Raw genomic sequence first — 23,796 nt, 5'->3', positions numbered from 1 at the left:
GACTGACAGCAGCAGATTAGAGCCTGTGCCTTTTAAACAAATTGGGTGCTCAAAGAAGCATATTGGCTGTGTGCTCGAGCATGTTTTATAGTGCAGATCTGTAACCACTGAGACACACACGTCTGTCAGTTCCCGCATGACATCATGGTGCACTTCAAACAAGCTCACGCAGCAAAATCAGTCTTTGTTTTGTCTTTCTTTGCAATTATGCTTTTTAACTAATTGACCTATTAGGCTAACTGCTGTCTCAGCCCCTATTACAATAGCTCAGTGCAGTGTTCAGAGGTGAGGCTAACAGTACGATAAGGGAAGGAGAAGAGGGACGAGATTTAAAAAATGGGACCAACCCATAAGACTTTTTATGATCTAAAAGTGTGTTTCTGTTTCATCTGGAAATAACAATGATAATAAATAAACAAACCAGGTGACAAAAATGAATTTTTTTCGATTTACCTCGATACCTCAAGCATCTGACCAACTTTTAGCCTCTTTACCACAAATCACATGCAGTATTTATCATTTATCATTTTCTTAAACTTCCAGGACAAACCACAGGTATTTCTCACAGTAGGAAAAGCAGATCAAATGAATGATGGCTGAACTCCATTTAGCTGCTTTTTGGTTTTAGGGTCACTTACCTGTCATGGCTGACTGGGGCACTTCAATAGCACAGAGCCATCGTTAATGTTATTAGCAACACCTGTGTCAAAATGTCTGCAGTGAAAAAGGCCTGCTAGTTTTCATTCATGTGACCACAGTTTGAAAATCAACCTGCAGAGACTTGACCTCATTTCTACTCTGTTTCAGTGAACACTGTCGTTATCTGCGGTCAAACTTGTCGATGAGTGATACTGCAGCATAATTGTGATGAGTCTGACGGCACTACAGGCAGACATGCTGTACCTGGAGTTACAACTGAAGTGAACTGATATCATGGCAGAAAGTGTTGGCAGTAATGTAAAATGTTCTTGAATTGTAGATGGCTAATGGGCAAACCTTTATGTCTGGAATAAAAAGGTTCAGTTTTAGTTGTAGTTTTCTCCTGCGATGGGATTTTGTCCAGTCCCCCTTAAATGATTCTTTAGCATGGAGGTTTCTTCTTCATACTCTCAGTGGATGAAGACTGTCACATGCAGATGAAAGCTCCAAATGAGCCAAGACACATATTTTAGGTTTAAAACTGAGAGAAGTTTAAAGGTTTTAAGTCAGAGCCTGTAAATGTTCTGCTCCAGAGGTTTAACTGCACCAAAATTAATTAATTAATTAATTAATTAATTCCTCTAGGTTGTAGAGCCACTTTCAGTGTTGTATTGAAAGACTCTGCACTGATTGTTTTTGTTGCCATAAAGAAAAAAATTTAAATATTGAGGAAACTTTGTGAGTGACAATAAATGAAAAAGACGACAGAAACTTCCCAAAGAAAATAAGACGGAAATGCATTTATCCAGCTGCCTGCTGAATGCTCGATTTCTCCACTGAACGTCTGTCATTATCTGCTTTTCCTTTCCAACATGAATATTTGGTACTGTGGGCTTGAGAGGAAACTCAACTTATGCGGCATCTTGTTGAAACGTCCCTGTCCAAGGTCCTGAAATCTGCTTTCCCAAGCATGCGTCATGTGACTTCACCCAGCACTGCCTAGCTCAGCACCAAGCCTATACTGGATTCTGGAGATTTCATGTGAGAAAAGGACAAGCCCCGAACCCCTTCTCTCTCATCTTGCCTTGTTTAGACTTTTTTCCGCTCCGCTTTCCGTCTCTCTCTCTCTTTTCCCTTCGATTTGGATAATGTGGACTTTCAGAGCGCTCGGAGTATGACAAAAGATTTTAGGATGCTGGACTTGTGCAGCTCGCTTTGTGCCTCTCTTTTTACTTAAATGCCAACACGGTGAATGCGTCGGGCAGAGTGGACAAGCCTGCTGCTACTGGTCCGCATTCAGAAAGTCAACATCTTGTCTTTCTTGATTTTACTCGTCTTTGCAGCGACTTCAGAAGGATGTAACGACCGATCCACCTTGCGCAGCTGAAGTCTCCTCATCAAAATGCAGAAGGGAATACGACTTAATGATGGTCATGTCACCTACCTGGGGCTTTTGGCAAAAAAGGATGGTACAAGACGAGGGTGCTTGAGCAAAAAGAGCTCCGACAACACGAAATGGCACACAAAGTGGTTTGCTTTGTTACAAAATATGCTCTTTTATTTTGAGAATGAGTCCAGCTCTCGACCCTCGGGATTATACCTGTTGGAAGGATGCATATGCGACAGGGCGCCTTCACCGAAACCTTCACAGTCAGCCAAGGAGTGTTTGGAAAAGCAGGTATGGAGTGCTTGCGCACGCACGCGCGCGCGCGCGCGCGCACACACACACACACACACACACACACACACACACACACACACACACACACACACACACACACACACACACACACACACACACAGGCTCTCTCACTCGTTGTTTTTCAGGCTTGGTGTTAATACTGAGGTGCAACAGTGAAAGTGAACATTTGCTTGTGCGCCGCAAACGCCTTTGAGCTCTATTTCAGTCCCGAACAAAGCGCTTTTCTCTCGCATTCTTCTATCCCATCGCATGATGACCTCAAATCCAACGCAGCAGACTAGCGCGAGGTTCCAGATTGCTGTACTGCTCGTTATGTAATCCATACATGGCATTAATGATGAGGTAACGATATTAACACCTAATGATATTACAGAAGCTTTGGCAATGGGTTGTGCAGTGTTTTGCTCCAGGTTGCAGCAAACCCGAGCTTGATCCTTTTTTTTTCTTTTTTTTTTTTTTGGTGGGATAGTTTTGGTGCATGAAATGTAAATGGATTTCTCGTCTTATCAGGATGATGCATTTGCAACCTGGTTGGTCACATATTTTGCTTTTGACTTTCAGTCATCATTTTTTGACGTTTTAGGGCGGAGAGTGATATACTCAATGCTCCTTCCAATAAAACATGCAAACAACAACAACAACAAAAAAACAAAGAAAAGAAAGGAAAGAAAGGAAGACGCAGAAAAGAAAAAAGAAGAAGAAGTTGCTTCGTGGTTTCCATCTTGTGGTGAAATGATGAAATTACAGTTGGGGCTCAAGAAACAGCAGGGTGCCAGTGATCAGTCAGCTCTGATCTAGATGACCTGAATGAAATGAGTCAGTCTCATACTGGAGTTTTCATTTGCATTATGGGTGGTAATTGTTTTATCACTTCTTGTAAGTTACATCTTTAATAAAGACCCTATTTCATGCTGTTACTGTGTTATAAAGACTGCATGAAGAAGGATCTGCAAATGTAAGAATTCACTTCAACATAAAGGCTCTCTGCTTCTTAAATTGGCAAAACACGACAGTTAGAAGTGAAAGGGCTAACGGCCTGTTAATATTGTTATTGTGAATAAACAGTCGAGGAACATAATGCTTCACTGCCACCGGCTCTCCTCTCCTCTCTCCAGGCTCTGTGCCTGACTGTGTAGGTAGGGCTGCAATCCAAACTGAGTCCAGGCTCTTCCTGTGAACAGCTGCCTTTGTGCTGACGAAGCAGAATGCAACACACTGGCTAATGTTGTGCTCTCACAGTTGCCGTGAAGCCACCCAAAAAACACCTCCCTGAAAGAATTAGGATTCCTTTTTTTTTTTTTTTTTTTTCAGCAGCAGTGCTGCTTCCTCTGCATTGTGCTTTGTTTTGAACGCAGAAATGGGACCATGCTGAGAAAAGCCTTCTCCATCTCTGCCATCTTGGACTGAATTTGTGATTAACTCCAGAGAAGATATTTGATTCTCTTTGTTTTGTGAATCCTGTTTGCAGAGAGCGAGAGCACTGAGAGGTGCACAAATAATGAATGACTAATGTGACCGATATGACAGGCTGCTGAAGAGTTACCTCCCAATGTAAACAAACAAACATCCCTAACAAGGACAAACAAGAGTAAGAAAATATCACCTCTATCTCCTATCCCCACCTGGATTTATGGTTTTTTAGTTATGTTTTAGTGATCCACCATAATCCCCACATTACATTTATCCTGAAATGCAGTTAGTGTGAAAATGATAATGCGTTTGAGCCCGATGTTTCTATGGCAACCCGTATTTGCATCCTAAAGAATGATGCAGTTGGAAGAGGCGGGATAACAGAGAGGAGAGAAGTAGCGTGTCGCATCTCTCCTATTAATGTGAGCGCTATCTGAGCTAAATTTGTTCCTTGCAGTACCTTGGAGGGGTCAGAGTCCATATATAGAAAACACAGCTCGCTCACACTGGGAAACAGCAGCACTTCAACCAATAAGACAAGAAGCTACAGCAGCGTGAGATGGCTAATTTGGGACTCTGTAAATCAAAAGACCTGGCCAATAAAATATGATGTCCTGCTCCTTTTAATGATATTGGTAACATCCTAACTAAAGCCCCTCATTAAAAAGAAAGAGTGATTACCACCACTTGCCTCTCCAGGGAATATAGTATTACAGTATATATCTCATAATGTGATTCAGGAAAGTCCTAATACAGTAATGCCAGTAGCAATTATACAAAAAAAATTATTCTACTCATGTAGAAATAACAATTAATCAAAATGTGTCTAATTAATTATTTACACTCACATCCACAGTACAGTAAGGCAGACAAGAGAGGTTTTGCCCCCTAACAAAAGAAGAATGTTCCATAGATTTAAGAGTAACTAATACTCATGTATCTATATCATAGATTTTATATGAGTTGGATCAATCTCACACCTCTGTCAAGACCAGTAATGATTTTTAAAGGAGCATGACTCAGCCATAAACATAAAGCAGGAAGCAGACAGTGTGCTTAACATTGCCTCACACCAGACACTCGCCGCACTCTTCGAGAGATCATGAGGGAAAACTACAACAACATGCATGCCTCTCCGCCAGAAATAGATTTTCTTTGACGGTAGGATGAATACCTAATGAATGTGAAGATGGAAGAGCAGTCAGCCATGAATAATGATCAGCTGCAGGTTGATAGGCGCCTGTTGAACATCTGCAGGCCAAAGATTAGAGTCTGGTCTCCCTCAGCATGGAGGGATGACATTTCACGTATGGGACTCGTGGTATTGTTTTAACGTGGCTCACCCTCTGAAATCCTTGATATGTGTTAATAAGAAATATATGCTATATGTAGCTTTCATCCTTGACATGATATAGAAACCAAGTAGGCATTCATTCGTCAATGCAGATGATGTATTAATCTTGACATGAGAAAATTATTTTCACTCTTGTAGATGTTCGTTAGCAGCCATTTGGACCATTTCTTGTGGGGTAATACATACTTGTACCCACTTTGCAAATCCAATCCAATCATTTCATTTGATATGAACATAAAATTTTCTTTCTCACTACACCATTGTGTAATTTAAGAATTTCATTCAAATCATTTGCCGAGTAAAAATAGCATCACTCTTTAATGAGTAAATGTGTTGGGGTTTGGTTTTTTTTTCAAAACTGTGTTTAAGCAAAAGTATTGAAGTACTATCAGAAAAGGGTTATTGATTGTGAAACACGAAGGTGCTCATTATGCAGAATGGCTCTTTGTAAAGGAGGAAGTCCCAGCCCAAGAGACGTTACGATGCTCCAATGTGGAAGCGCAAAACTTGCCTCAATCAATGACCTACGCTTAATCTTTGAAACCCAAGTAAATGATTTAAATATAATAATGATAACAACAATAACTATAATAATAATAATAATTTCAGTTGAGCTTTAGTTGCTAGGAAACGGGTATCGCGCAGGAACGGAGCTGGGGGAGGCTTCCCTCACTGTGCTCCATCATTTGCACTGGTGGGCGAGGAAGATGTGGCTTCCCCAGGCCCTGTGTGGTTTTAAATCACCCGCTTGATGTCTGCAGCAGCGAGGCAGCGGAACAAACACAAAGAATAAAGCAGCGCAGAAGCTTCAGTCAAGCCACATATAATAGATTTATCTGGAAGCCATGCAGTAATGAATGCTCCTCTCTGTGTAAAACATGGAACATGTCAGGTTAATGATAGTCCTGTTGTTTCTAACTAGCCCTCCTCCCCCCTCCTTTCTGTTTGTTTCAGTACTATTTCACTGTCAGCTTCACCCATGAAAACCAAAAGGCGCTCGAGTTACGCACAGAAGATGTAAAGGACTGCGATGAATGGGTGGCTGCAATATCACACGCCAGGTAAAGGCACGTGTCAGTGAAATGTGCAGACATGGCAATTAGAAGTTGAATTAGTCAGAAGAGGCGAAGTAATCTTTGACTGCTCAGTCTGCAGAGGATTGCCATGGTTTCGTAAGTGGGGTTAAAATATGAGGAATGGCAGAAAAATGCTTTGTTCACAAAAATAAAACCCTGATTGCTTTGATATGAGATGAAAGCACACACACATGTGAAATTCATTCCTCAAACTGCAATACAAAACTGTGTGTGTGTGTGTGTGTGTGTGTGTGTGTGTGTGTGTGTGTGTGTGTGTGTGTGTGTGTGTGTGTGCGTGTGTGCGTGCGTTCTTGCATGTATTACAGTTACAGAAACTTGGCCAACGAGCATGAGTCTCTCATGCAGAAGTATCTTCATCTGCTTCAGATTGTGGAGACGGAGAAAACAGTTGCTAAGCAACTTCGACAACAGATAGAAGATGGGGAAATCGAGATTGAAAGGCTTAAGTCAGAGGTGATATTCACTGTGATGCCTTTACACTGAGAAGAAGGCATGTAAACAAAGACGAATACATTGTTCAGATATCAACACATAATGCACTCTGAACAGATACCAACAGCGTCAACATAGTCACTCCTGTCCCTCAAACGTCACATCTGCTCCTCAGTCCTCTGCCAGATCTAAAAACACCTGGCTACAATCAGCTAAATTCACTTTTTACAGTGGTGTCAAGGTCCGTCTGTAAATCCAGATCTTGGCTCATAATCACCAGATTCAAAATCAAAGTAATCCAGGCGAGGTGTTTGCAATGAGCAGGAACTGCTAATAGCCAAACCAGCACAACTCTCCAAGTTTTCAGCAAATAAGCTGAAAACATGGAGAGAGATCTTTTTAAGTTCTTGACTGATATGTGGAAACGTGTTATTTATACCTCATGATCGAATACTGAAGCTTGGCACCATGAGCGACCTCACAGTAGATGGGAAAAATCAGGACCTGAAGTTAGAGACTATAAACCCATCTGTAATTTCTCAGAGGAAGGTGACATAGTATAAAGATCTGTATGAGACTCCGGGGGGCATGACTAAACATTGGTTTTGGGATGGGAATGTGTTGAATATTGTGTTATTTTGTATATTTTCCTGGCAGTTGAATATCTGTGTATATGTATGAAGAGTATAAATGGCAGCAGAAAACAATTTAACACAGAAAATATTAAGGGTATAGGTGCAAATATAAATATCATTGTGAAATAAACAAATACAAATTGCAGTCCTGCATTACACCCCTACTGAGGAGTATCTGTCTGGGCCGAACTGGGTGTCCTGATGCCAATGTTTTATTGTACTGGGGTCCTCAACACTCACTCAACACTGTTAAAATATCCAGGATTTTGTCCTCTCTGACTGAATCACAATAGCCAAGGATTACAGGATTTTCCATCTATAGACAAATGTGTGGCGGCCACACACAATATCAGTCAGACCTGCTGTAAATAGACTTCCTGATCTGGCACTGTAATACTACATTAACACTTCTTCTTGCATTGCACTCATTCTTTTCCAAAATTTATCTGCATCCCATCCATGCCTCATCCTGCCAGCATGACAAAAAACAGCTGAACCAGTGAGAAAATGATGGATTATGTTGATTATTGTTATCTTAGCCTCATATGTGTATAAAGTAGCGTGAGAGGACAGAAATGGAAAGACTTCTCCATCACAGAGACGCAGACGTGTTCAGGCCAACCACTTTGCATCTCCTCTCAGAAACAATGCCTCCAATAGGGCTGTGTTCCCGGCTGTATTCTCCAGATCAAATAGTCATTTTACTTTAATGTGCAAATGTGATGCTTGAAATCAAATTATGTGCTGAATATGCATGAACACAGCTTTATATTGCATCTCTTCTATGAAATGCAATGACAATTAACTCTCTCGCTGTCTACAAAGTAAATGGAGACACTTACGCTTCAAACAGTTCCGGGCAGCCAGGCTGTCTTTTTTTTTTTTTCCCCCAGCAGCCTGTTTACCCCTTGTCAACATGCAAGACAGTTTGGTACATATTGCGTTTAAATGACCACTGTAAATAAATATTGATGCAGAGACACCAGCCAAATGAACACAGCTAGTTTAGTCAGGCTAATGTCTCAGTGTTGACAATGCTGACAGGTCCTGTCCTGTTGACTCAGTCACTTTGTTTACTTGCTGGTACAGTAAGTGAGAAGAAGAGAAGTGCGTAAGTGGGAATGATTGGTCTTTCTTGTGCAGATCGCTGGGCTGCTCAAAGACAACGAGAAGATTCACGCCAGCCCTACAGCCGCCCCAAATGATGACGACTCAGAAATCAAGAAAATCAAAAAAGTAAAGCAGATCATTTAAACCTGATTGCTACATTTTAGAGTATCTTAAGATGCGGAGCAACTGACCGCAGCCTCTAAAATTCCAGGTCCAGAGCTTCCTGCGAGGCTGGATCTGCAGGAGGAAGTGGAAGACAATCATCCAGGATTACATTCGCTCACCACATGCGGAGAGCATGAGGAAGAGGAACCAGGTGGTGTTCAGCATGTTGGACTCCGAGGCGGAGTACGTTCAGCAGCTTCACATCCTGGTCAACAACTTCCTGAGGCCGCTCCGCATGGCAGCCAGTTCCAAGAAACCGCCCATCACCCACGATGATGTCAGCAGCATATTCCTCAACAGGTTGGACTCTCTCATTCCCACAGAGCACTCCCATTAATTGCCTTGCAAAGCATAATCATTTTAAAGGTACCCTGTGAGGATGTTAACGCTATAGCATTTTGGAGAGTGTAATTGTGAGTGGAACCTTGATTTGTTTATCCGCACATGAGCTATTCCACTAATCGCCAGGTGGTGGTGTTAATAGGAGAAGAAACAAAGCAATGCACCAACAAAAGGCAGGAAATACCAGGATGTCCTACTGCATCACATTACATTTATTGCACAAAAAAAACAAAATGCTTTTCTGGCTATTCTGACCCGCAGTATGTCCCAATTGTATACATACTGCATGCAACAGTACATAACAATAATAATAATAAATTTATATGCACGTGTTTGTGTTTGTAAATTTGTATAATCTAAAAAAAAAAGTAATTTTCAAAAAAAAAAAAAAGAAAGAAAGAAAAAAATCCTTTAATTCAAGTGTCATGATCCTGATAGAAATGCATTGGCCTATTCACCCACACACACTCATCCAAGCTCGTTCATGCTCGCAGCCTGTGCACCCATGGTCTCACTCATGCTGTCTGATGTCAGGGCTTTTATTTACCACACTGGATGTTGTCTGATTTATTAACACAAGCTCGTTTGACGAGATGAAAACTCACCAATATTTTTTCTTTTCTTTTCTTTTTTTTAATTAATCAATTTCTTTTTTTTTCCAGTGAAACTATCATGTTTCTACATCAGATATTTTACCAGGGTCTTAAAGCCAGAATAGCGAGCTGGCCGACGTTAGTGCTGGGTAAGAAACATCTCTACTTTCTTCATTTCCTTTTCATGACTTTTCTCATAAAGTGACCATTGCGAAGCTCGTGGTGAATTACTCAGTCTTTAGTATTGCTTGTGTCATTGTTACAGTATTGTTACAGTTTTTGATCTCTCTGTAGCCGACCTGTTCGACATCCTGCTGCCCATGCTGAACATCTACCAGGAGTTTGTGAGGAACCACCAGTACAGCCTGCAGATCCTTGCTCACTGCAAGCAGAACCGAGACTTTGACAAGCTGTTGAAGCAGTACGAGGCCAAGCCCGACTGTGAGGAGAGGACTCTGGAGACCTTCCTCACATACCCCATGTTCCAGGTTAGCTCATTTGTCTCACTGATATACACAAGAAATAAAGGCAGTCACATTTGTTTGCCGCAGAGCTGCAGCCTGGAGCCAGACTTTATCGTTAATTCTGAGCTCTCACAGCCATTCTGGGCCAAGTTCTTCTCTCCCTGTATAAATGTTACCCTTGGGCCAAATAATTCACCGACCTAATACTAGCTGGCTATAGCTATGCCGGTGATACCCAGTTGTAGCTGTCTGTAAAGCAGTTGGCCACTGTGTTTTCTGGATATTCAAACCTGGATGTCTTTTTTAAGGCGTTGATCCAAGTGCAAGCAAATGGGAAGGCCCCAGTAACCTCTATTCTTGTGAGGACAGTGCATGTCCTTGAGCACCACTGTTTTACTCATTTTAGTCATTTAGTGAAGGTAAAGGATGATCCAGCTCTTGCCTGGGCTCGCAGACTTTTTGACAAACCTGCACCCTAATGTACCTTTTGTGTCCCAGTTACATCTGTAGTTCTGTGATGAATGCTGGTAGCAGTGGTGTACTGCCCAAAATGGCAAATACCACATTAAAACCCTTGCAACCAAATATGATAGATTTCCACTCTAGCCAAATTAATATTTTCAGTGTTCTGGTCTGTTTCAGCCACCGTGGCTCAGTCAGGACTTTTCTCCTTCATGAGCACTCTTTGGCTCTCTGGGTGCTGTCCCATATTGTAGCAGCACTTATCAAGAACAGAAACAGCAGGCATGTGTCTGCTTTTGCTCAGAATATCCCTCTCGTGTTTTTCATGCCTATAAAAAGTGGCTGGTTTTGGAGTGCAGGCTTTAATATTGGCTCCTTTCTGGCGAGGCACGCAGTTTCCCGACAGTCCACTCTGCTGGGGCCTACTGCCGGCTGTGCTGTGTTGATAATAAATTTTGCTGATGAGTGTAGATTGTGCTCTCCACTGATCTACTTCTCATTAATGTGAATGCACGTGTATTTTCCTGTGTGTGTATCTTTGTATTGTTGCTGTTACATTTATGCATGCATGTAGCCGTTATATTTGAGTGTAACTCTCCCCTTGCTTTCTATTCTGTGTCTGTAGATTCCCCGCTACATTCTCACACTCCACGAACTGCTGGCCCACACACCCCATGAACATATAGAGAGAAACAGTCTGGACTATGCCAAATCTAAGCTGGAGGAGCTTTCCAGGTAGCCAAAACACACAAAATGAAGGGCATAAAGTGGGTTTGGTTTCAGAAGTGGAGGGAGACACAATGACGTCTGGTTCTTCAGCTAAAAAAAGTTATGTCTGCATTTATAAACAATATATACTCTTAGATAAATCTAGATCATGCAGAGCAGGTTGAGGTAGTTCCCTCTGCATACATCTGCAAGAACTCCACCAATAATCCTATAAGATGAAACCAAAGAAAGTCTGCAAACCATCTGCTGCCGCTTGTGACGACTGCTGTCGTAACTGAAGGCAACCGCGATGGGTTTATTAACTTTATTGCATATTATTTATCTCATTTGAAATCTGGCATATGGACAGTCAGTGTCACTGTTTAGACAGATTTAACTGAGTAAATCACACTGAAACTATAAAAATGTGGTGTACAAATCATCGTAAAATCATAAAATGAACATCTACAGTAAGATTTAAAGTGCTTGATCCTACACAGTCCCATGAATGATGAAATGTCCCTTTTCCCCAGAATCATGCACGACGAAGTGAGCGAGACCGAAAACATCAGGAAGAATCTGGCGATAGAGCGTATGATCGTGGAGGGCTGCGAGATTCTCCTCGACACCAGCCAGACATTTGTAAGACAAGGTAACTCCTGCCTTCAAGGGTTGAACTCCAGATCCCAGCGAAGAATTTCACAGAAAAGCAGAAGTGCAGCAAAGGGGGATTTCCTGTCCCTCCTTACCTGTCTGACAGCCTGATCTCACATCGTCAGCCCTGTACTGAGGGAGAAATACTCCACAAGCTTTAAACAAGACCCACATCTCCCTCTCTCTCTCTGGGGATCAGCATGTACTCCTGGTGAGGGGAGAGTCTTTAATTTCCAAGTGTAATTAGACTGTTCAGAGGCAAACTGATGATGAATCTGGGACCGTAAATGTCACGCATCCCCAGCAGGCCTTGATGGATGAGGAAGGGGAAAATAGAAATGCTAGATTATTTAATCCTTAGTGTCTCATGTGACTACATAGTTAATGTATAAATATGTGGAGGAAGGCAAAGAAGCAATTTGATATTGATTCTTCTTTTATCCAGTTTCCCCACTGTCCCCCCTGTCCTTGCCTCTTCTCCACTCACATATGTACCTTTCTCCCTCTTTCTCCCTCTTTCTCCATCCTTCTTTCTTCTGTTGGCACACACTCTTTTATTCCCACATACAGGGTCTCTCATCCAGGTGCCAATGAGCGAGAAGGGCAAGATCACCCGTGGGCGACTGGGCTCTCTGTCTCTGAAGAAGGAGGGAGAGAGGCAGTGCTTTCTCTTCTCCAAGCATTTAATCATCTGCACCAGGGGTTCTGGGGGAAAGCTTCATCTCACCAAGGTGGGCCTGCTGTGGAGCTGCTCCTTATTTCAAACATTGCAATCTTATGGCGCCAGGATCCGTGCGCTAAATTGAATGGATTAACTGACAGGAGATGAAAGTGACAGGGTTGGCGATGTCGTGACTTTTATCAGTGGCAATGACCACTAGAGCTATACGTGCTCATTCAAGCTGGCACACACACACACACAGGCCACTTCGATGTGTGTAGTGGTGGTGTATTATTACTCTACATTACTCTACATTCCAGATAGGTCCAAGATAACATAAGATATTTCAAGTGAAGGCCATACGTACAGTTAAAATAATCACAAATTGGTCCAACATGCTAACATCTGAGGGAAATGTGTGACCCTTTAGCTGTCAAATACTCCACCGTGTTCACCAGTTAGTTGCTAAACAGTGTCTGTCTGCCATTTGGTTTTGAGCGGAGAGAGTACGGTGAGTTTTTAGAGCTGATTGGACAGACAATGAGCTGAAACTCACTATAAAGGTCTGCCGAGGGGAGCTGCATATTCAGGTGATAAATCTCTGAAGGTTCAACCCCTTCCACATTCTCATTGCCATTATAAGACTTATGAAGCCTATGATGTAGCTGCTTTAAAATTTTAATCCTTGAGATTTTATTTAATCAAACCTTGTTTCTGGTACTATTTTTAGATCAGGAAAATTTTAGCTGTTCACTGTATTCAATGTATTCACATATAGTATTACCTCTTACAGCAGACTGCATTATTAAGTGGTGAGGTCTGCAATTTCTACACTAGATTCAAATTGCCCTCACATGCACAAGGCAATCGCAGTCAATAATGGATGAGTATCGTAAATGATGCAGCTCCTCTCGGCTTTATGGATAAAATGTTGTTCATATTCCTGATCTCCTCCGACAGAATTTAATTTACATCACCAGATGAGGCGCTGCTGAGCCTTTGTCACAATCACAGGATATTTCAGAAGCTGAGATCACTTATAATTCTAAAATTCCCAGCAGCAGTAGACTGATGAACCTTAAACTTTGTCATGTAAATGTATGGTAGCTTATGCAATGTTACAGTAAACTGAGTCAAACGAGGTCAGTGTGAGGAAACTAAATGTATATTGTATGTTGTTTGCAGAATGGAGTGGTCTCACTTATAGACTGCACTCTCATGGAGGACCCTGAGGGGACAGACGATGAGTGTGAGTGTTTTCTTCATATAGTAGCTTACAGAAATATGCGTCAAATATACCATGTGTGATCACTAGAGCGTGCCAGCATTTATGAATATTTTATAATGAATATTTGCAACAATTGAAAAATAGTACTCCAAAGGCCAGCAGTGCCACGAAAAGTAATACAGACTCTAAACAAATAGGTATAAAATGACTGAAATGTATGCTGTCATTACTCTGTGAAAGAGACGTCTAGTTATGTCTAAGTGTTTTTGCCTCCAAGCCAAATCAGACAAGAGTGGCCAGGACATGGAGCACCTGGACTTCAAGATTGTCGTGGAGCCGAAGGACAGCCAGTCATTCACAGTCATCCTGGTGGCCTCCTCGAGGCAGGAGAAGTCTGCATGGACCAGTGACATCAGCCAGGCATGTCAACATGAATCACAGTCTCCAGGAGTCAGACGAGAAGCCGAGGATGTCGGCAGAAAGCCTGCACGTTACAGAACTCGCTAACATTTCCTCTGCCTTCTCTGTTTATCTGCTGCATCTGTCCTACAGTGCATAGACAACATCCGCTGCAATGGGCTGATGATGAACGCCTTCGAGGACAACTCCAAAGTCACAGTGCCACAGATGATCAAGTAAGCTTCATTTTTATATATATGTGCTACTCTCTGCAACTTCTCTCTCTAATTTTGTCTTTTTTTACGAGCAGGTCAGATTCAAGTCTGTACTGCGATGACGTCGACATCCGCTTCAGTAAGATGATGAACTCCTGCAAGGTGCTGCAGATCCGCTATGCCAGCGTTGAGCGCCTGCTCGAGAGACTGACCGACCTCCGGTTCCTCTCCATCGACTTCCTCAACACCTTCCTGCACTCCTATCGTGTGTTCACCACCGCTGATGTGGTGCTGGACAAGCTCATCACCATCTACAAGAAGCCCATCAGTGCCATCCCTGCTCGGTGAGTCACGTCACATTTTGACAGATTTGAATGTTTCAAGGTTGTTGACAGCATTTACAATAGACAAACAAATCTTATTTGTTATGTCTGGCATCCTTCCACACTTACCATGCTGCATAAAGATGAGATTGATCTTCCACTAGCGAGGACCACAGCATCAGCAAGATGCATTTAACAATTTATTTTAACAAGTTGTTAATGAAAATGATTGCTTGCCACTCACTTGTGCATCTGCTGGCTGCTGGTCTTGCGTTGTGAGGAAGCTTCAGTAGGGAATAAGCTGTACATCCACACATGATGGACCCCCTCAGGACCCTACAGAGTGAAGGAAGGAGGGGAAGAAAACAGGAAGAGAGAACAGGGGTCACAGAATATGAGAGCGAAAGGGGAGGAGAGGGTTAGGTGGGTATTATAGATAGATGTGTTTGGATACTGTGAGAGATGCTGCATTGTGGGAAGTGTAGGGTCTGAGTTAGATCCATTCCAGGATCCACAAATTGGGAAAATCTCTTTCTCTGCTACATTGATTTTGACTAATCTCACAGCACTGTAGGTAGTTACAATCATGCCACTGAAGCTAATTGAAATTTGAATATGAATTAGATAGAAGATGGATCTGAGGGTGAAACATATGTCTGGCTGGTGTTCAGCGATATTTGTTATGTGCGTTACATGTGATAGAGTTAGTGTTTAGATGCTGTGCGTGACTCCGGAGCAGTTAAGTAATCTTCAGCGCTTTGTGTGAGCATTTAGGGAGTTTGTTTTCTTGGTCAATGTGAGCACAGAGAAGCAGCAGATGGAGCAGTAGCGAAAGACAGGCTCTATGCTCCAGTATCACTGTGTGTGTGTGTGTGTGTGTGTGTGTGTGTGTGTGTGTGTGTGTGTGTGTGTGTGTGTGTGTGTGTGTGTGTGTTCAGTGGTCAAAGGCAGTAATTGGGTCCAGTCTCTCTCTGCCTGCCTGGGAGTGTCTCAACTGGGCTCTGTCGCTCTATGGCAACCAACCTCAGTGCTGCAGGACCCCACCCTCCCCTCCCCCCCCCTCCCTCCCTCTCTCTCCTTGTCTGCAAAAGATCCATAGTATGAAATATTGACGGAGTGTTGCAGTGGGGCTAACTTGCCACTCCACAGGCCTAGAGCGCGGGCCCCACTGTGGGGCTGAGATCACGGGGAGCTCCCCATGCCCACACCCTGCAGCACGCGCTCCCGTGGTGCTTGTCATGTCACTGCGAGACACCTACACTTGGCTGCTTGTGTCAGCAGTGGCCATGCGCACTATCACTCGCTGTGCTATTTATGGGAACCCGTGAGGTCGCCAGGAGGGTGGCAGGGAGTGGGAGAGGTTTTCTGCAACACTGCAGCTCGTATCCCGCTCTGAAACAACGAGACATGCTGCAGAGAGACTTCTGGTTGCTGGGTTTACTTGGTTTACATAAATTATTTAGGAAGTGTTGTTTAGATAAGATCTTAAAACATCGAATATAGTTACCAGTAATCAAAGAAACACATATTCCTTTGTCCTATTTTTAAGTGCATATATCCTCCCCCGATGCAGGTCCCTGGAGTTGTTCTTTGCCAGCAGTCAGAACAGTAAACTCCTGTATGGAGAGCCTCCCAGCTCCCCCAGGGCCAGCAGGAAGTTCTCCTCACCTCCTCCTCTCGCTATCGCCAAGAATTCATCCCCAAACCGAAGGCGCAAGCTCTCCCTCAACATCCCCATCATCACTGGGGGCAAAGCTCTTGACCTGGCTGCCCTCAGCTGCTCCTCAAATGGCTATGCAAGCATGTACTCATCCATGTCTCCATTCAGCAAGACCACCTTGGACATCAACAAACTGTATGTGTCCAGCCCTATCTCAAGCAAAATCCCTGATGAGGGAGAGGACAAGAAGGACAAGGTGGAGGATACCTCAGTGTCCAAACAAGGTATATCAGCGAGAGCCAGTCTTCAGCAAATTAATCCAATTTTGATTTGCTTTAATGATGTTTTTCATGACCCGTGTAATTTTGTCACAATGCAGATCTCTCTGTACGAGAAGAGAGTGACAATGATCCAAACCAGAGTGATGACGGGGACCCAGAAGCCTCTCCCACCAAGTCTCCAACCACCCCAAAAAACGTCAAATGCAAAAACTCCTCAGGTACACCGTGTCCTCAATACGTGCAGTGACATTATAACGTCTCAATAGTGTCATAGCTTATAAACTGCACACTGACATGCCACATGTATCCAGTGCTCCAGCCAGTTCATCACTGAACCATCCACAGTATTCTGTCTGACCACAGTATCAGACCACATACTGTAATACAAACAATCTGCACCTGGAAATATTCTCAGATTTTGAAAACACAGGTTGCGGATTAATTGTTTTATGTGGACATTAAAGCTCTCACAGTGCTCAATTTGTTAATATTTCGTGTGCAATAAGCATGCCACTGTGAAGCATAATTCACATTAAACTGGTTGATGGTTATGATCATGTGGGGAAAGCCAATGCTTGGCTTCAGTAGGTGTTAGGGAAACTTGTGTCATAGCAACTACATCAAGAGCGTGTTTTCCCTTCCGCCCCCAGTAATGGGGCTGTTTCACTGGAGCCAAGATTATCTGTGCCGTCGAGATCTTATGACAAAATAACCCCATGGATTTTAAAAGAATCTATTGTGTGAAGTAAGGAATTAACAGAAATTGTGAAGCAATGAGTGTCTCATATGGTGTAGGATCCGTAGCTGCTTATGATCTGTTTGCGTCCCAGGATTTAAACATAACAGACTGCAGCGAATCTGTTGATTCCTCTGTTATGCTGATATTTGGTGGCTATATTTAGCTGCAACCATCTTGAATATCAAAGCCTCTTGTAAAGGCAAGTCTGGAGAGAAACAGTCGTGTTGGCCTGTAGTGCCCCCTAATGGAGACTTGTGCAACAAGAAGCAGGCCATTCTGCAGTCTGTGCAGATTCAGTTATTCTCAGTGACATAAATATTTTACAGTTTTCTGCAAATTATGAGTCACTTACAGTATGAAAACTTGCTATTTATTATGTCTCTCCTCAAACTGACCACCCTTTTAATTTACATGAATTTCTTGCCTGATTCCAGAGGGTTATTTTCTCTTTCACTGTGCTTCCCTGTAGAGTTCTCCCTGTTCTCCTACAACAATGGCATGGTGATGTCCTCATGTAGAGAGCTGGATAACAACCGCAGTGCCCTGTCTGCTGCCTCTGCCTTTGCTATCGCCACAGCTGGAGCCAATGAGGGCACACCCACCAAGGAAAAATATCGACGGATGTCCCTCGCCAGTACTGGTATGAACACCTATCGGATCAGAACTAAGGGCTGGTTTCAGATATAGGTCAAGAATTGCAAAACTGCATCGTCTCAGGTCTAATTTGTACTGATTTTAGATTTATGGATGACTGTATCATAGTGACGAGAGCTCAACATAAAAACTGACTTAATGTATTTTCTGCAGGCTTTCCAACAGATCAGCGAAATGGAGACAAAGAGTTTGTGATCAGACGAGCAGCGACCAACAGAGTCCTGAATGTCTTGAGGCACTGGGTGTCCAAACACTCTCCGGTAAAACTTTTGCTTTTGTAGCAGTGAAAGATGAATTTTACACATCTGACCAGTGATTAAAAGTAATTCTGCAAGTTTACTTTTCAAGCCACCTGCATGTGCGCTGTCTGTCGCTCTCCAGGACTTTGAGAGTAACAATGAGCTGAAAACAAAAGTTATTGCCTTCCTGGAGGAAGTGATGCATGACCCAGAGTTGTTGACCCAGGAGAGGAAAGCAGCTGCCAACATCATCCGGTACTGTTGTGTGCTGTTTGATTGACAGACGACAATTTATTATATAGAAACAACATTTAAAAAGATGTGGTATTGTGTACATATTTCAGGGCTTGACCTTCTCTTTTACTGTCTGTCAGGACTCTGACTCAGGATGATCATGGGGACAATCAGATTACCCTCGAAGACGTGACACAGCTGGTGAGTGTTCATGTTTTTTCAGGCCTTGTTTCTACTGACGAACAGTCCCAACACATTCTCACTCTCAACTCGTCATATACAGACTCTTGGTCAGGACTCCTTGCCGTCACTCTTTAAGGCACTAGGTATCCCTTTGGTATCATTTTTCAATGTGCTGGGCCCCACAGTTAGGCTTCAGAAAAGATCGTGCCTTGACTAAAAATGACTACATTATTTATGCATATTAAATACATATACTAAGTTTTCTTGTGCTTGGTCCATCCAACCACCCCATCTTCCTCCAGATGTGGATTTTTCTTGCTCTTTATGCATCATTTGACATGTTGGGGGGTGAGAATAGATTGTCAATAAAAGTTGGACTACACAAAGAGGTCCCAACCAAGAATCCATAAGACTTGAAAACATATCCAGTTATAAATAATAGCAATAGCAATAATTGAAGACTCAGAAAACATGAAAATTTTCTCATTTGAGAAGCTGGAACCAAAGAATCTGTGGCATATTTTCCTTAAAAAAAAAAAGGTATTCTTAAAATTGTTGCTAATTAATTTTCTGTCATTAAATTAATCAACTAGTTGTTCCAGCTCTAATCCACATTAACTGTGAAGTGGTTTGCAGCACTGAAGTCCAATTCTGAGGTCTTAAATGTGCATTTCTCTACCCAAAGAAAGTGTAAAATCAATATCAGTGAACCATTGAACAGTGTGAAGAAAGCTCAACAAACAAGCAGTTAGATAATTTTGCCGCTCATCCATTTTGTTGATCACTGATGGGCTGCTTGTCTTCATGTGTGCTTTCTGTCAACAGACCTACAGAGTATTCAAGTTCTGCTCTTCACTTATTGTACCTTAAACTACAGTTTAAATCATTTTGAGGCTGTTTCGTGTCTCTTAGGTGGATGGAGGGAAGGCAGATCCCTTTGAGAGCCACTCTGCATTGGAGATCGCAGAACAGCTCACTCTGCTGGACCACCTGGTGTTTAAGGTCATCCCATACGAGTGAGTGCCATCACATGTCAGCTGCACATCTGTGGCCAAGAACACTCGGACCAACTCAGCGTTCACTTTTCCTCTCCGTCAATCTGTTAACAGGGAATTCTTCGGACAAGGCTGGATGAAGAATGACAAAAACGAGAAGACGCCCTATATCATGAGGACAACAAAGCACTTCAATGATGTATGTTCCGATCAAAACGCCCCTCACTGCACACAGCTCGTATTCTGTCACTTTTACTGATTGTCAGACATAATACTGAGCATAAACCATCAATTTCTCTCTTTCCCCACAAGATAAGCAACCTCATTGCCACGGAGATCCTGCGCTGTGAGGACGTGGTCACTCGAGTAGTGGTCATAGAGAAATGGGTGGCGGTGGCCGACATCTGTCGCTGTCTCCACAACTACAACGCCGTGCTCGAGATCACCTCCTCCCTCAACCGCAGCTCCGTCTTCCGGCTCAAGAAAACTTGGCTCAAGGTTTCCAAGCAGGTGTGCATCTCCTGATGTGTTTGTCTGTTACTTTTTGTTTTTTTTCCTAATGTGCTTAGTGCTATCATTAATTGATAACCTTTTCTTCTAGACAAAAGCATTGATTGACAAGCTGCAGAAGCTGGTGTCATCAGAGGGGAGGTTCAAAAACCTGAGAGAGGCTTTGAAGAAGTAAGTTCAGTTCAAGGACATAGTTTTGTACTGGATCAGTAAAGCAAACCTGCAGTAAAAGTGGATGGTGTGTGTGTGTGTGTGTGTGTGTGTGTGTGTGTGTGTGTGTGTGTGTGTGTGTGTGTGTGTGTGTGTGTGTGTGTGTGTGTGTGTGTGTGTGTGTGTGTGTCATCAGCTGTGATCCTCCCTGTGTGCCCTATCTGGGGATGTATCTGACTGACCTGGCTTTCATTGAGGAGGGGACGCCAAACTACACCGAAGACAACTTGGTCAACTTCTCAAAGATGAGAATGGTGAGATGCTCGGTGTCCTGACACGAGAGAGACTCAAAGCAAATGTGTGTTTTACAGGCAGGATTTAACATCCTGTTTCTCCTGCTTTTCAGATTTCTCACATCATCAGAGAAATCAGGCAGTTTCAGCAAACAGCATACAAGATTGACCTGCAACCAAAGGTAAATGACGACCAAAGCTGCAAAATTGAAAAATCTGTGTCTGTAACTAATTCAGAGGCATGAAGATTTAGATGAAGTACATCCAGGCAGAGTTTTTCAGGCACTCTTAGGCAAGGAGAAAAGTTACATTAAAAGACTTAATTTTGCTGGATGTGATTCTAAGAACTGAAGATTTGATCCTCAAGGGTTCTTTATCAGGGCTGAAATAGTTAAAAAGAATCTATGTCTGGTTGAAACCAGACAACACAGGTCACATACGTGGTTCTGTCGTGGTTAGTTCAATTATTTTGTCATTATATCTCTGTAATTGTTTTGTCTTTGTGAATTGCTGGATAGACGAAAAAGGGAAAAGTCACTTTAGTTGGCTTTTAGACATTATGCTGCTCATGATGATGAATAACAAGTTGCATTTAAAGCGTTCACAAACTAAAAAGCCTGGGAACCCCTGATGTAGACAATGAACATTAGCTGCTTTAGCTGTTTTGAATTGTTTAAAAAGTGTTAAGACTTAATTTCAGAATAAAGAAAATTCCTTAAATGTGCCTTTTTTTTCATGTTTCAGGTAGCCCAGTATCTACTGGATAAGAGCTTTGTTCTGGATGAAGAAAGCATGTACGAGGCCTCGCTCAGAATTGAGCCTAAAGTGCCCAACTGATGGGGAAGTCGGTCCTCCACATTATTTTCTCTGTTAATATGACACGAGTAAACATACACATCATCTTTTGTATAGTTGTACATGTTTAAGATATTTGCTCTTCTGTACAGTAGATGTTTAATGACACAAAAACCTTTCAGTGTATATTTTTTGTTTGTTACTGTTGCCATGACACCACCTGCTTTAAGGATTTTATTTTATTTTTGGGGGGGTATTTCATGCACAATAACAGAGGTCACTTTGGTTGCACACAACTGTGCCTTCATAGTGACCAATGACATTATTTTGCATCATCGTATACTGTGTCGACTTTGCACTTTCTGAGCACTCGTGCTGCCGGCCGTTGTTCTCTTTGCTTGAGTTTTATTGATGACTGAGTTTCTCTGCAACCAATGTAGCATTGTAAAAATGTAACTGCATCAAATCAGGTATAAGAGCAAAGAGAATATAACTATTCACAGATAAGGAACAATGATCGGTGGAGAAGACAGCAAAGTATCTGAAGCATACAGTACGTAACTGTCTCTGTGCTTCCCAAACCAAAACAAGAGGTACTTGTTTCTTCAGTTCTGCTCAATTCTCTAAAGTCAGGGGTTCCCAACCATTTTTTGCACTGCAGACCACTTTTATATTGGCAGTCGCATTGTGGACAAAGCAATGATGAATACTAAACCGAAAACAAAGCTACTAATACTGAATAAATGTTTAATGTGCCAATAACAGATAGTTACCTCACATAGTCTACTCAAGTCCACCTGTAATTAACATGACTAAAAGTCTACTAGCAGCTATTTGAGGCTTAGGCACAGCAGTGCTTCAAGTCAGATGCAAACATAAGCATGCTAACATTTGCTAACTACACAAATTAATTAAACACAAAGCGCAGCTGAGGATAATGGAGGAACGTGGCTACAGTTTTGCGAAGTTATTAGATTTCATCTTGAGAGGGACACAAATGTCTGTACCAGATCTCATGACAATCCACTGAGCAGATGAGACATTTCATTAGAAAACACAAGCGTGAACCTCATGGTGCTGCAAGAGGAAAAGTCATGGGATCAGCAATTTTACTGGGCTTGATCCCCTGGGAACTATCAATATTTGTACCGAATTGCGATGCAATCCATCCAGTAATTATTGAAATATTTCAGACCAGCATTTCCATCTAGATGCACACCACAAGCATGGCTAAAAATCTACATGTTGTTGTCGGGAAGGTGGCCAAGGTGATGAAACATAGATAACAGACTTTCCTTCATAGTTACTTTTGTTTTATGTAGAATCGTATAATTTGTAAAATGCTCAGTAACAAATTTTCTGAGGGCCATAAAGGCCCGCAGGGGTCGGGAACCTCTGCTCTAAGCATCTACGTGTCTTCATTTACCTAAAACTAACACAATATCACAAACTGTGTTTTATTTGCTGGAATGCGAAACGCTCTGTTCCTATCCTGTTGCCACACAAGGTGCAAAAACTCACCTTAGACACCTCCATTTATTTGAGCCAATCAGTTATAAGCTGCCTGACAGCATACAGTGATTTCTTTAGATCGCTGTGAATTAAAATACACCAGTACAGTACGGTGAGTTCTCCCCACGTCCAGATGTCACATTTCTTGGTTTTAAGCTCAACTCATAAAAAAAAAAGATCACATGCAACGGAAAGTGTTGTACTTCAGGTTTGGCGATACTTCTGTAGAGTAAAAGGTTGTTGCTCTTCTGTAATTAAAAGACAATCTGTCCTTTTTGCTGTTCCAGTGATTGTGGAACGTGACTGTATATCACTCTGTTATATGCATTGCTGTTTAAAAACTATGATAAAACATATGTGAATGACCTCTGCCTGCAGCATTCAAACACTATTTTTGTAGTAGTATAAGAAAGAGTGACCTGCTCTTTATATAAACATGAGAAAGTATTTTGTACTTTGTTGTTAATTCACCTCACTGAGATGTGCTGTACTTTTTGTACATGCAACCCTGCATATTTCTCAATGTGGAACAGTGTAATCCTTTAAAAAAATAAGTTGTATCTCAAGCTTAAACACTAAACGCTACAACAGTGTGGTCCTGAAACCATGACTTAGAGGTAGGAGACAACTTCAAAGTGTTTTGCATTTATACTGTAATCCTGTCTATAACCATTTCTGTTAGCAGGAATATAGTAATGTAGTGCTTATTCTGTGAATATTTGTATGTATTTTTACTATGTATGTACAGTACACTTTTGAAGCTCATATGGCAGGCATGCAACACCTTCACAGACAGAATAATACTATATACTTATACTGTATACACTTATACATGCACATACTCTTATAAGGTATATAAACAAATAAACATTTTGCTGTTAGCAATACCCAGTGGTATGAAAATTATCTTTCAACCCTCATGTTTCCACACCTTAAGAGGTATTCCCAGTTTTGTAAG

The 23,796-nt window shown here is 42.1% G+C and overlaps 1 protein-coding gene across 1 annotated transcript; it reads left to right on the top strand.

The window, feature by feature from the left end:
• The first annotated feature begins 1,620 nt into the window (after positions 1-1,620).
• On the top strand, positions 1,621-23,725 carry rasgrf1 (Ras protein specific guanine nucleotide releasing factor 1). The gene is made up of 27 exons (XM_070971586.1): positions 1,621-2,317; positions 6,060-6,166; positions 6,508-6,655; positions 8,413-8,505; positions 8,591-8,844; positions 9,549-9,628; positions 9,774-9,967; positions 11,031-11,140; positions 11,647-11,765; positions 12,338-12,498; positions 13,614-13,677; positions 13,934-14,076; positions 14,209-14,291; positions 14,366-14,614; positions 16,167-16,537; positions 16,633-16,752; positions 17,743-17,913; positions 18,081-18,187; positions 18,309-18,421; positions 18,541-18,601; positions 19,496-19,599; positions 19,693-19,777; positions 19,891-20,088; positions 20,180-20,259; positions 20,435-20,552; positions 20,645-20,713; positions 21,276-23,725. Exons 1-27 carry the CDS (start codon positions 2,042-2,044, stop codon positions 21,366-21,368), a joined length of 3,771 nt encoding a protein of 1,256 aa, XP_070827687.1. The 5' UTR covers positions 1,621-2,041; the 3' UTR covers positions 21,369-23,725.
• Positions 23,726-23,796: the final 71 nt, after the last annotated feature.

This window comes from Chaetodon trifascialis, chromosome 10 (assembly GCF_039877785.1).
Source record: "Chaetodon trifascialis isolate fChaTrf1 chromosome 10, fChaTrf1.hap1, whole genome shotgun sequence".
NCBI classification, from domain to species: domain Eukaryota; kingdom Metazoa; phylum Chordata; class Actinopteri; order Chaetodontiformes; family Chaetodontidae; genus Chaetodon; species Chaetodon trifascialis.
Note: the sequence above shows the minus strand (reverse complement) of the source record. Positions and strands in the feature narration are given on the sequence as shown.

Coding starts and splice junctions, on each gene's coding strand:
- rasgrf1 (XM_070971586.1), top strand. CDS start 2,042: ATGCAGAAGGGAATACGACTTAATGATGGTCATGTCACCTACCTGGGG. Junction 11,141..11,646: donor AAGCTGGAGGAGCTTTCCAG/GTAGCCAAAACA, acceptor CCTTTTCCCCAG/AATCATGCACGACGAAGTGA. Junction 14,077..14,208: donor GGACCAGTGACATCAGCCAG/GCATGTCAACAT, acceptor TCTGTCCTACAG/TGCATAGACAACATCCGCTG.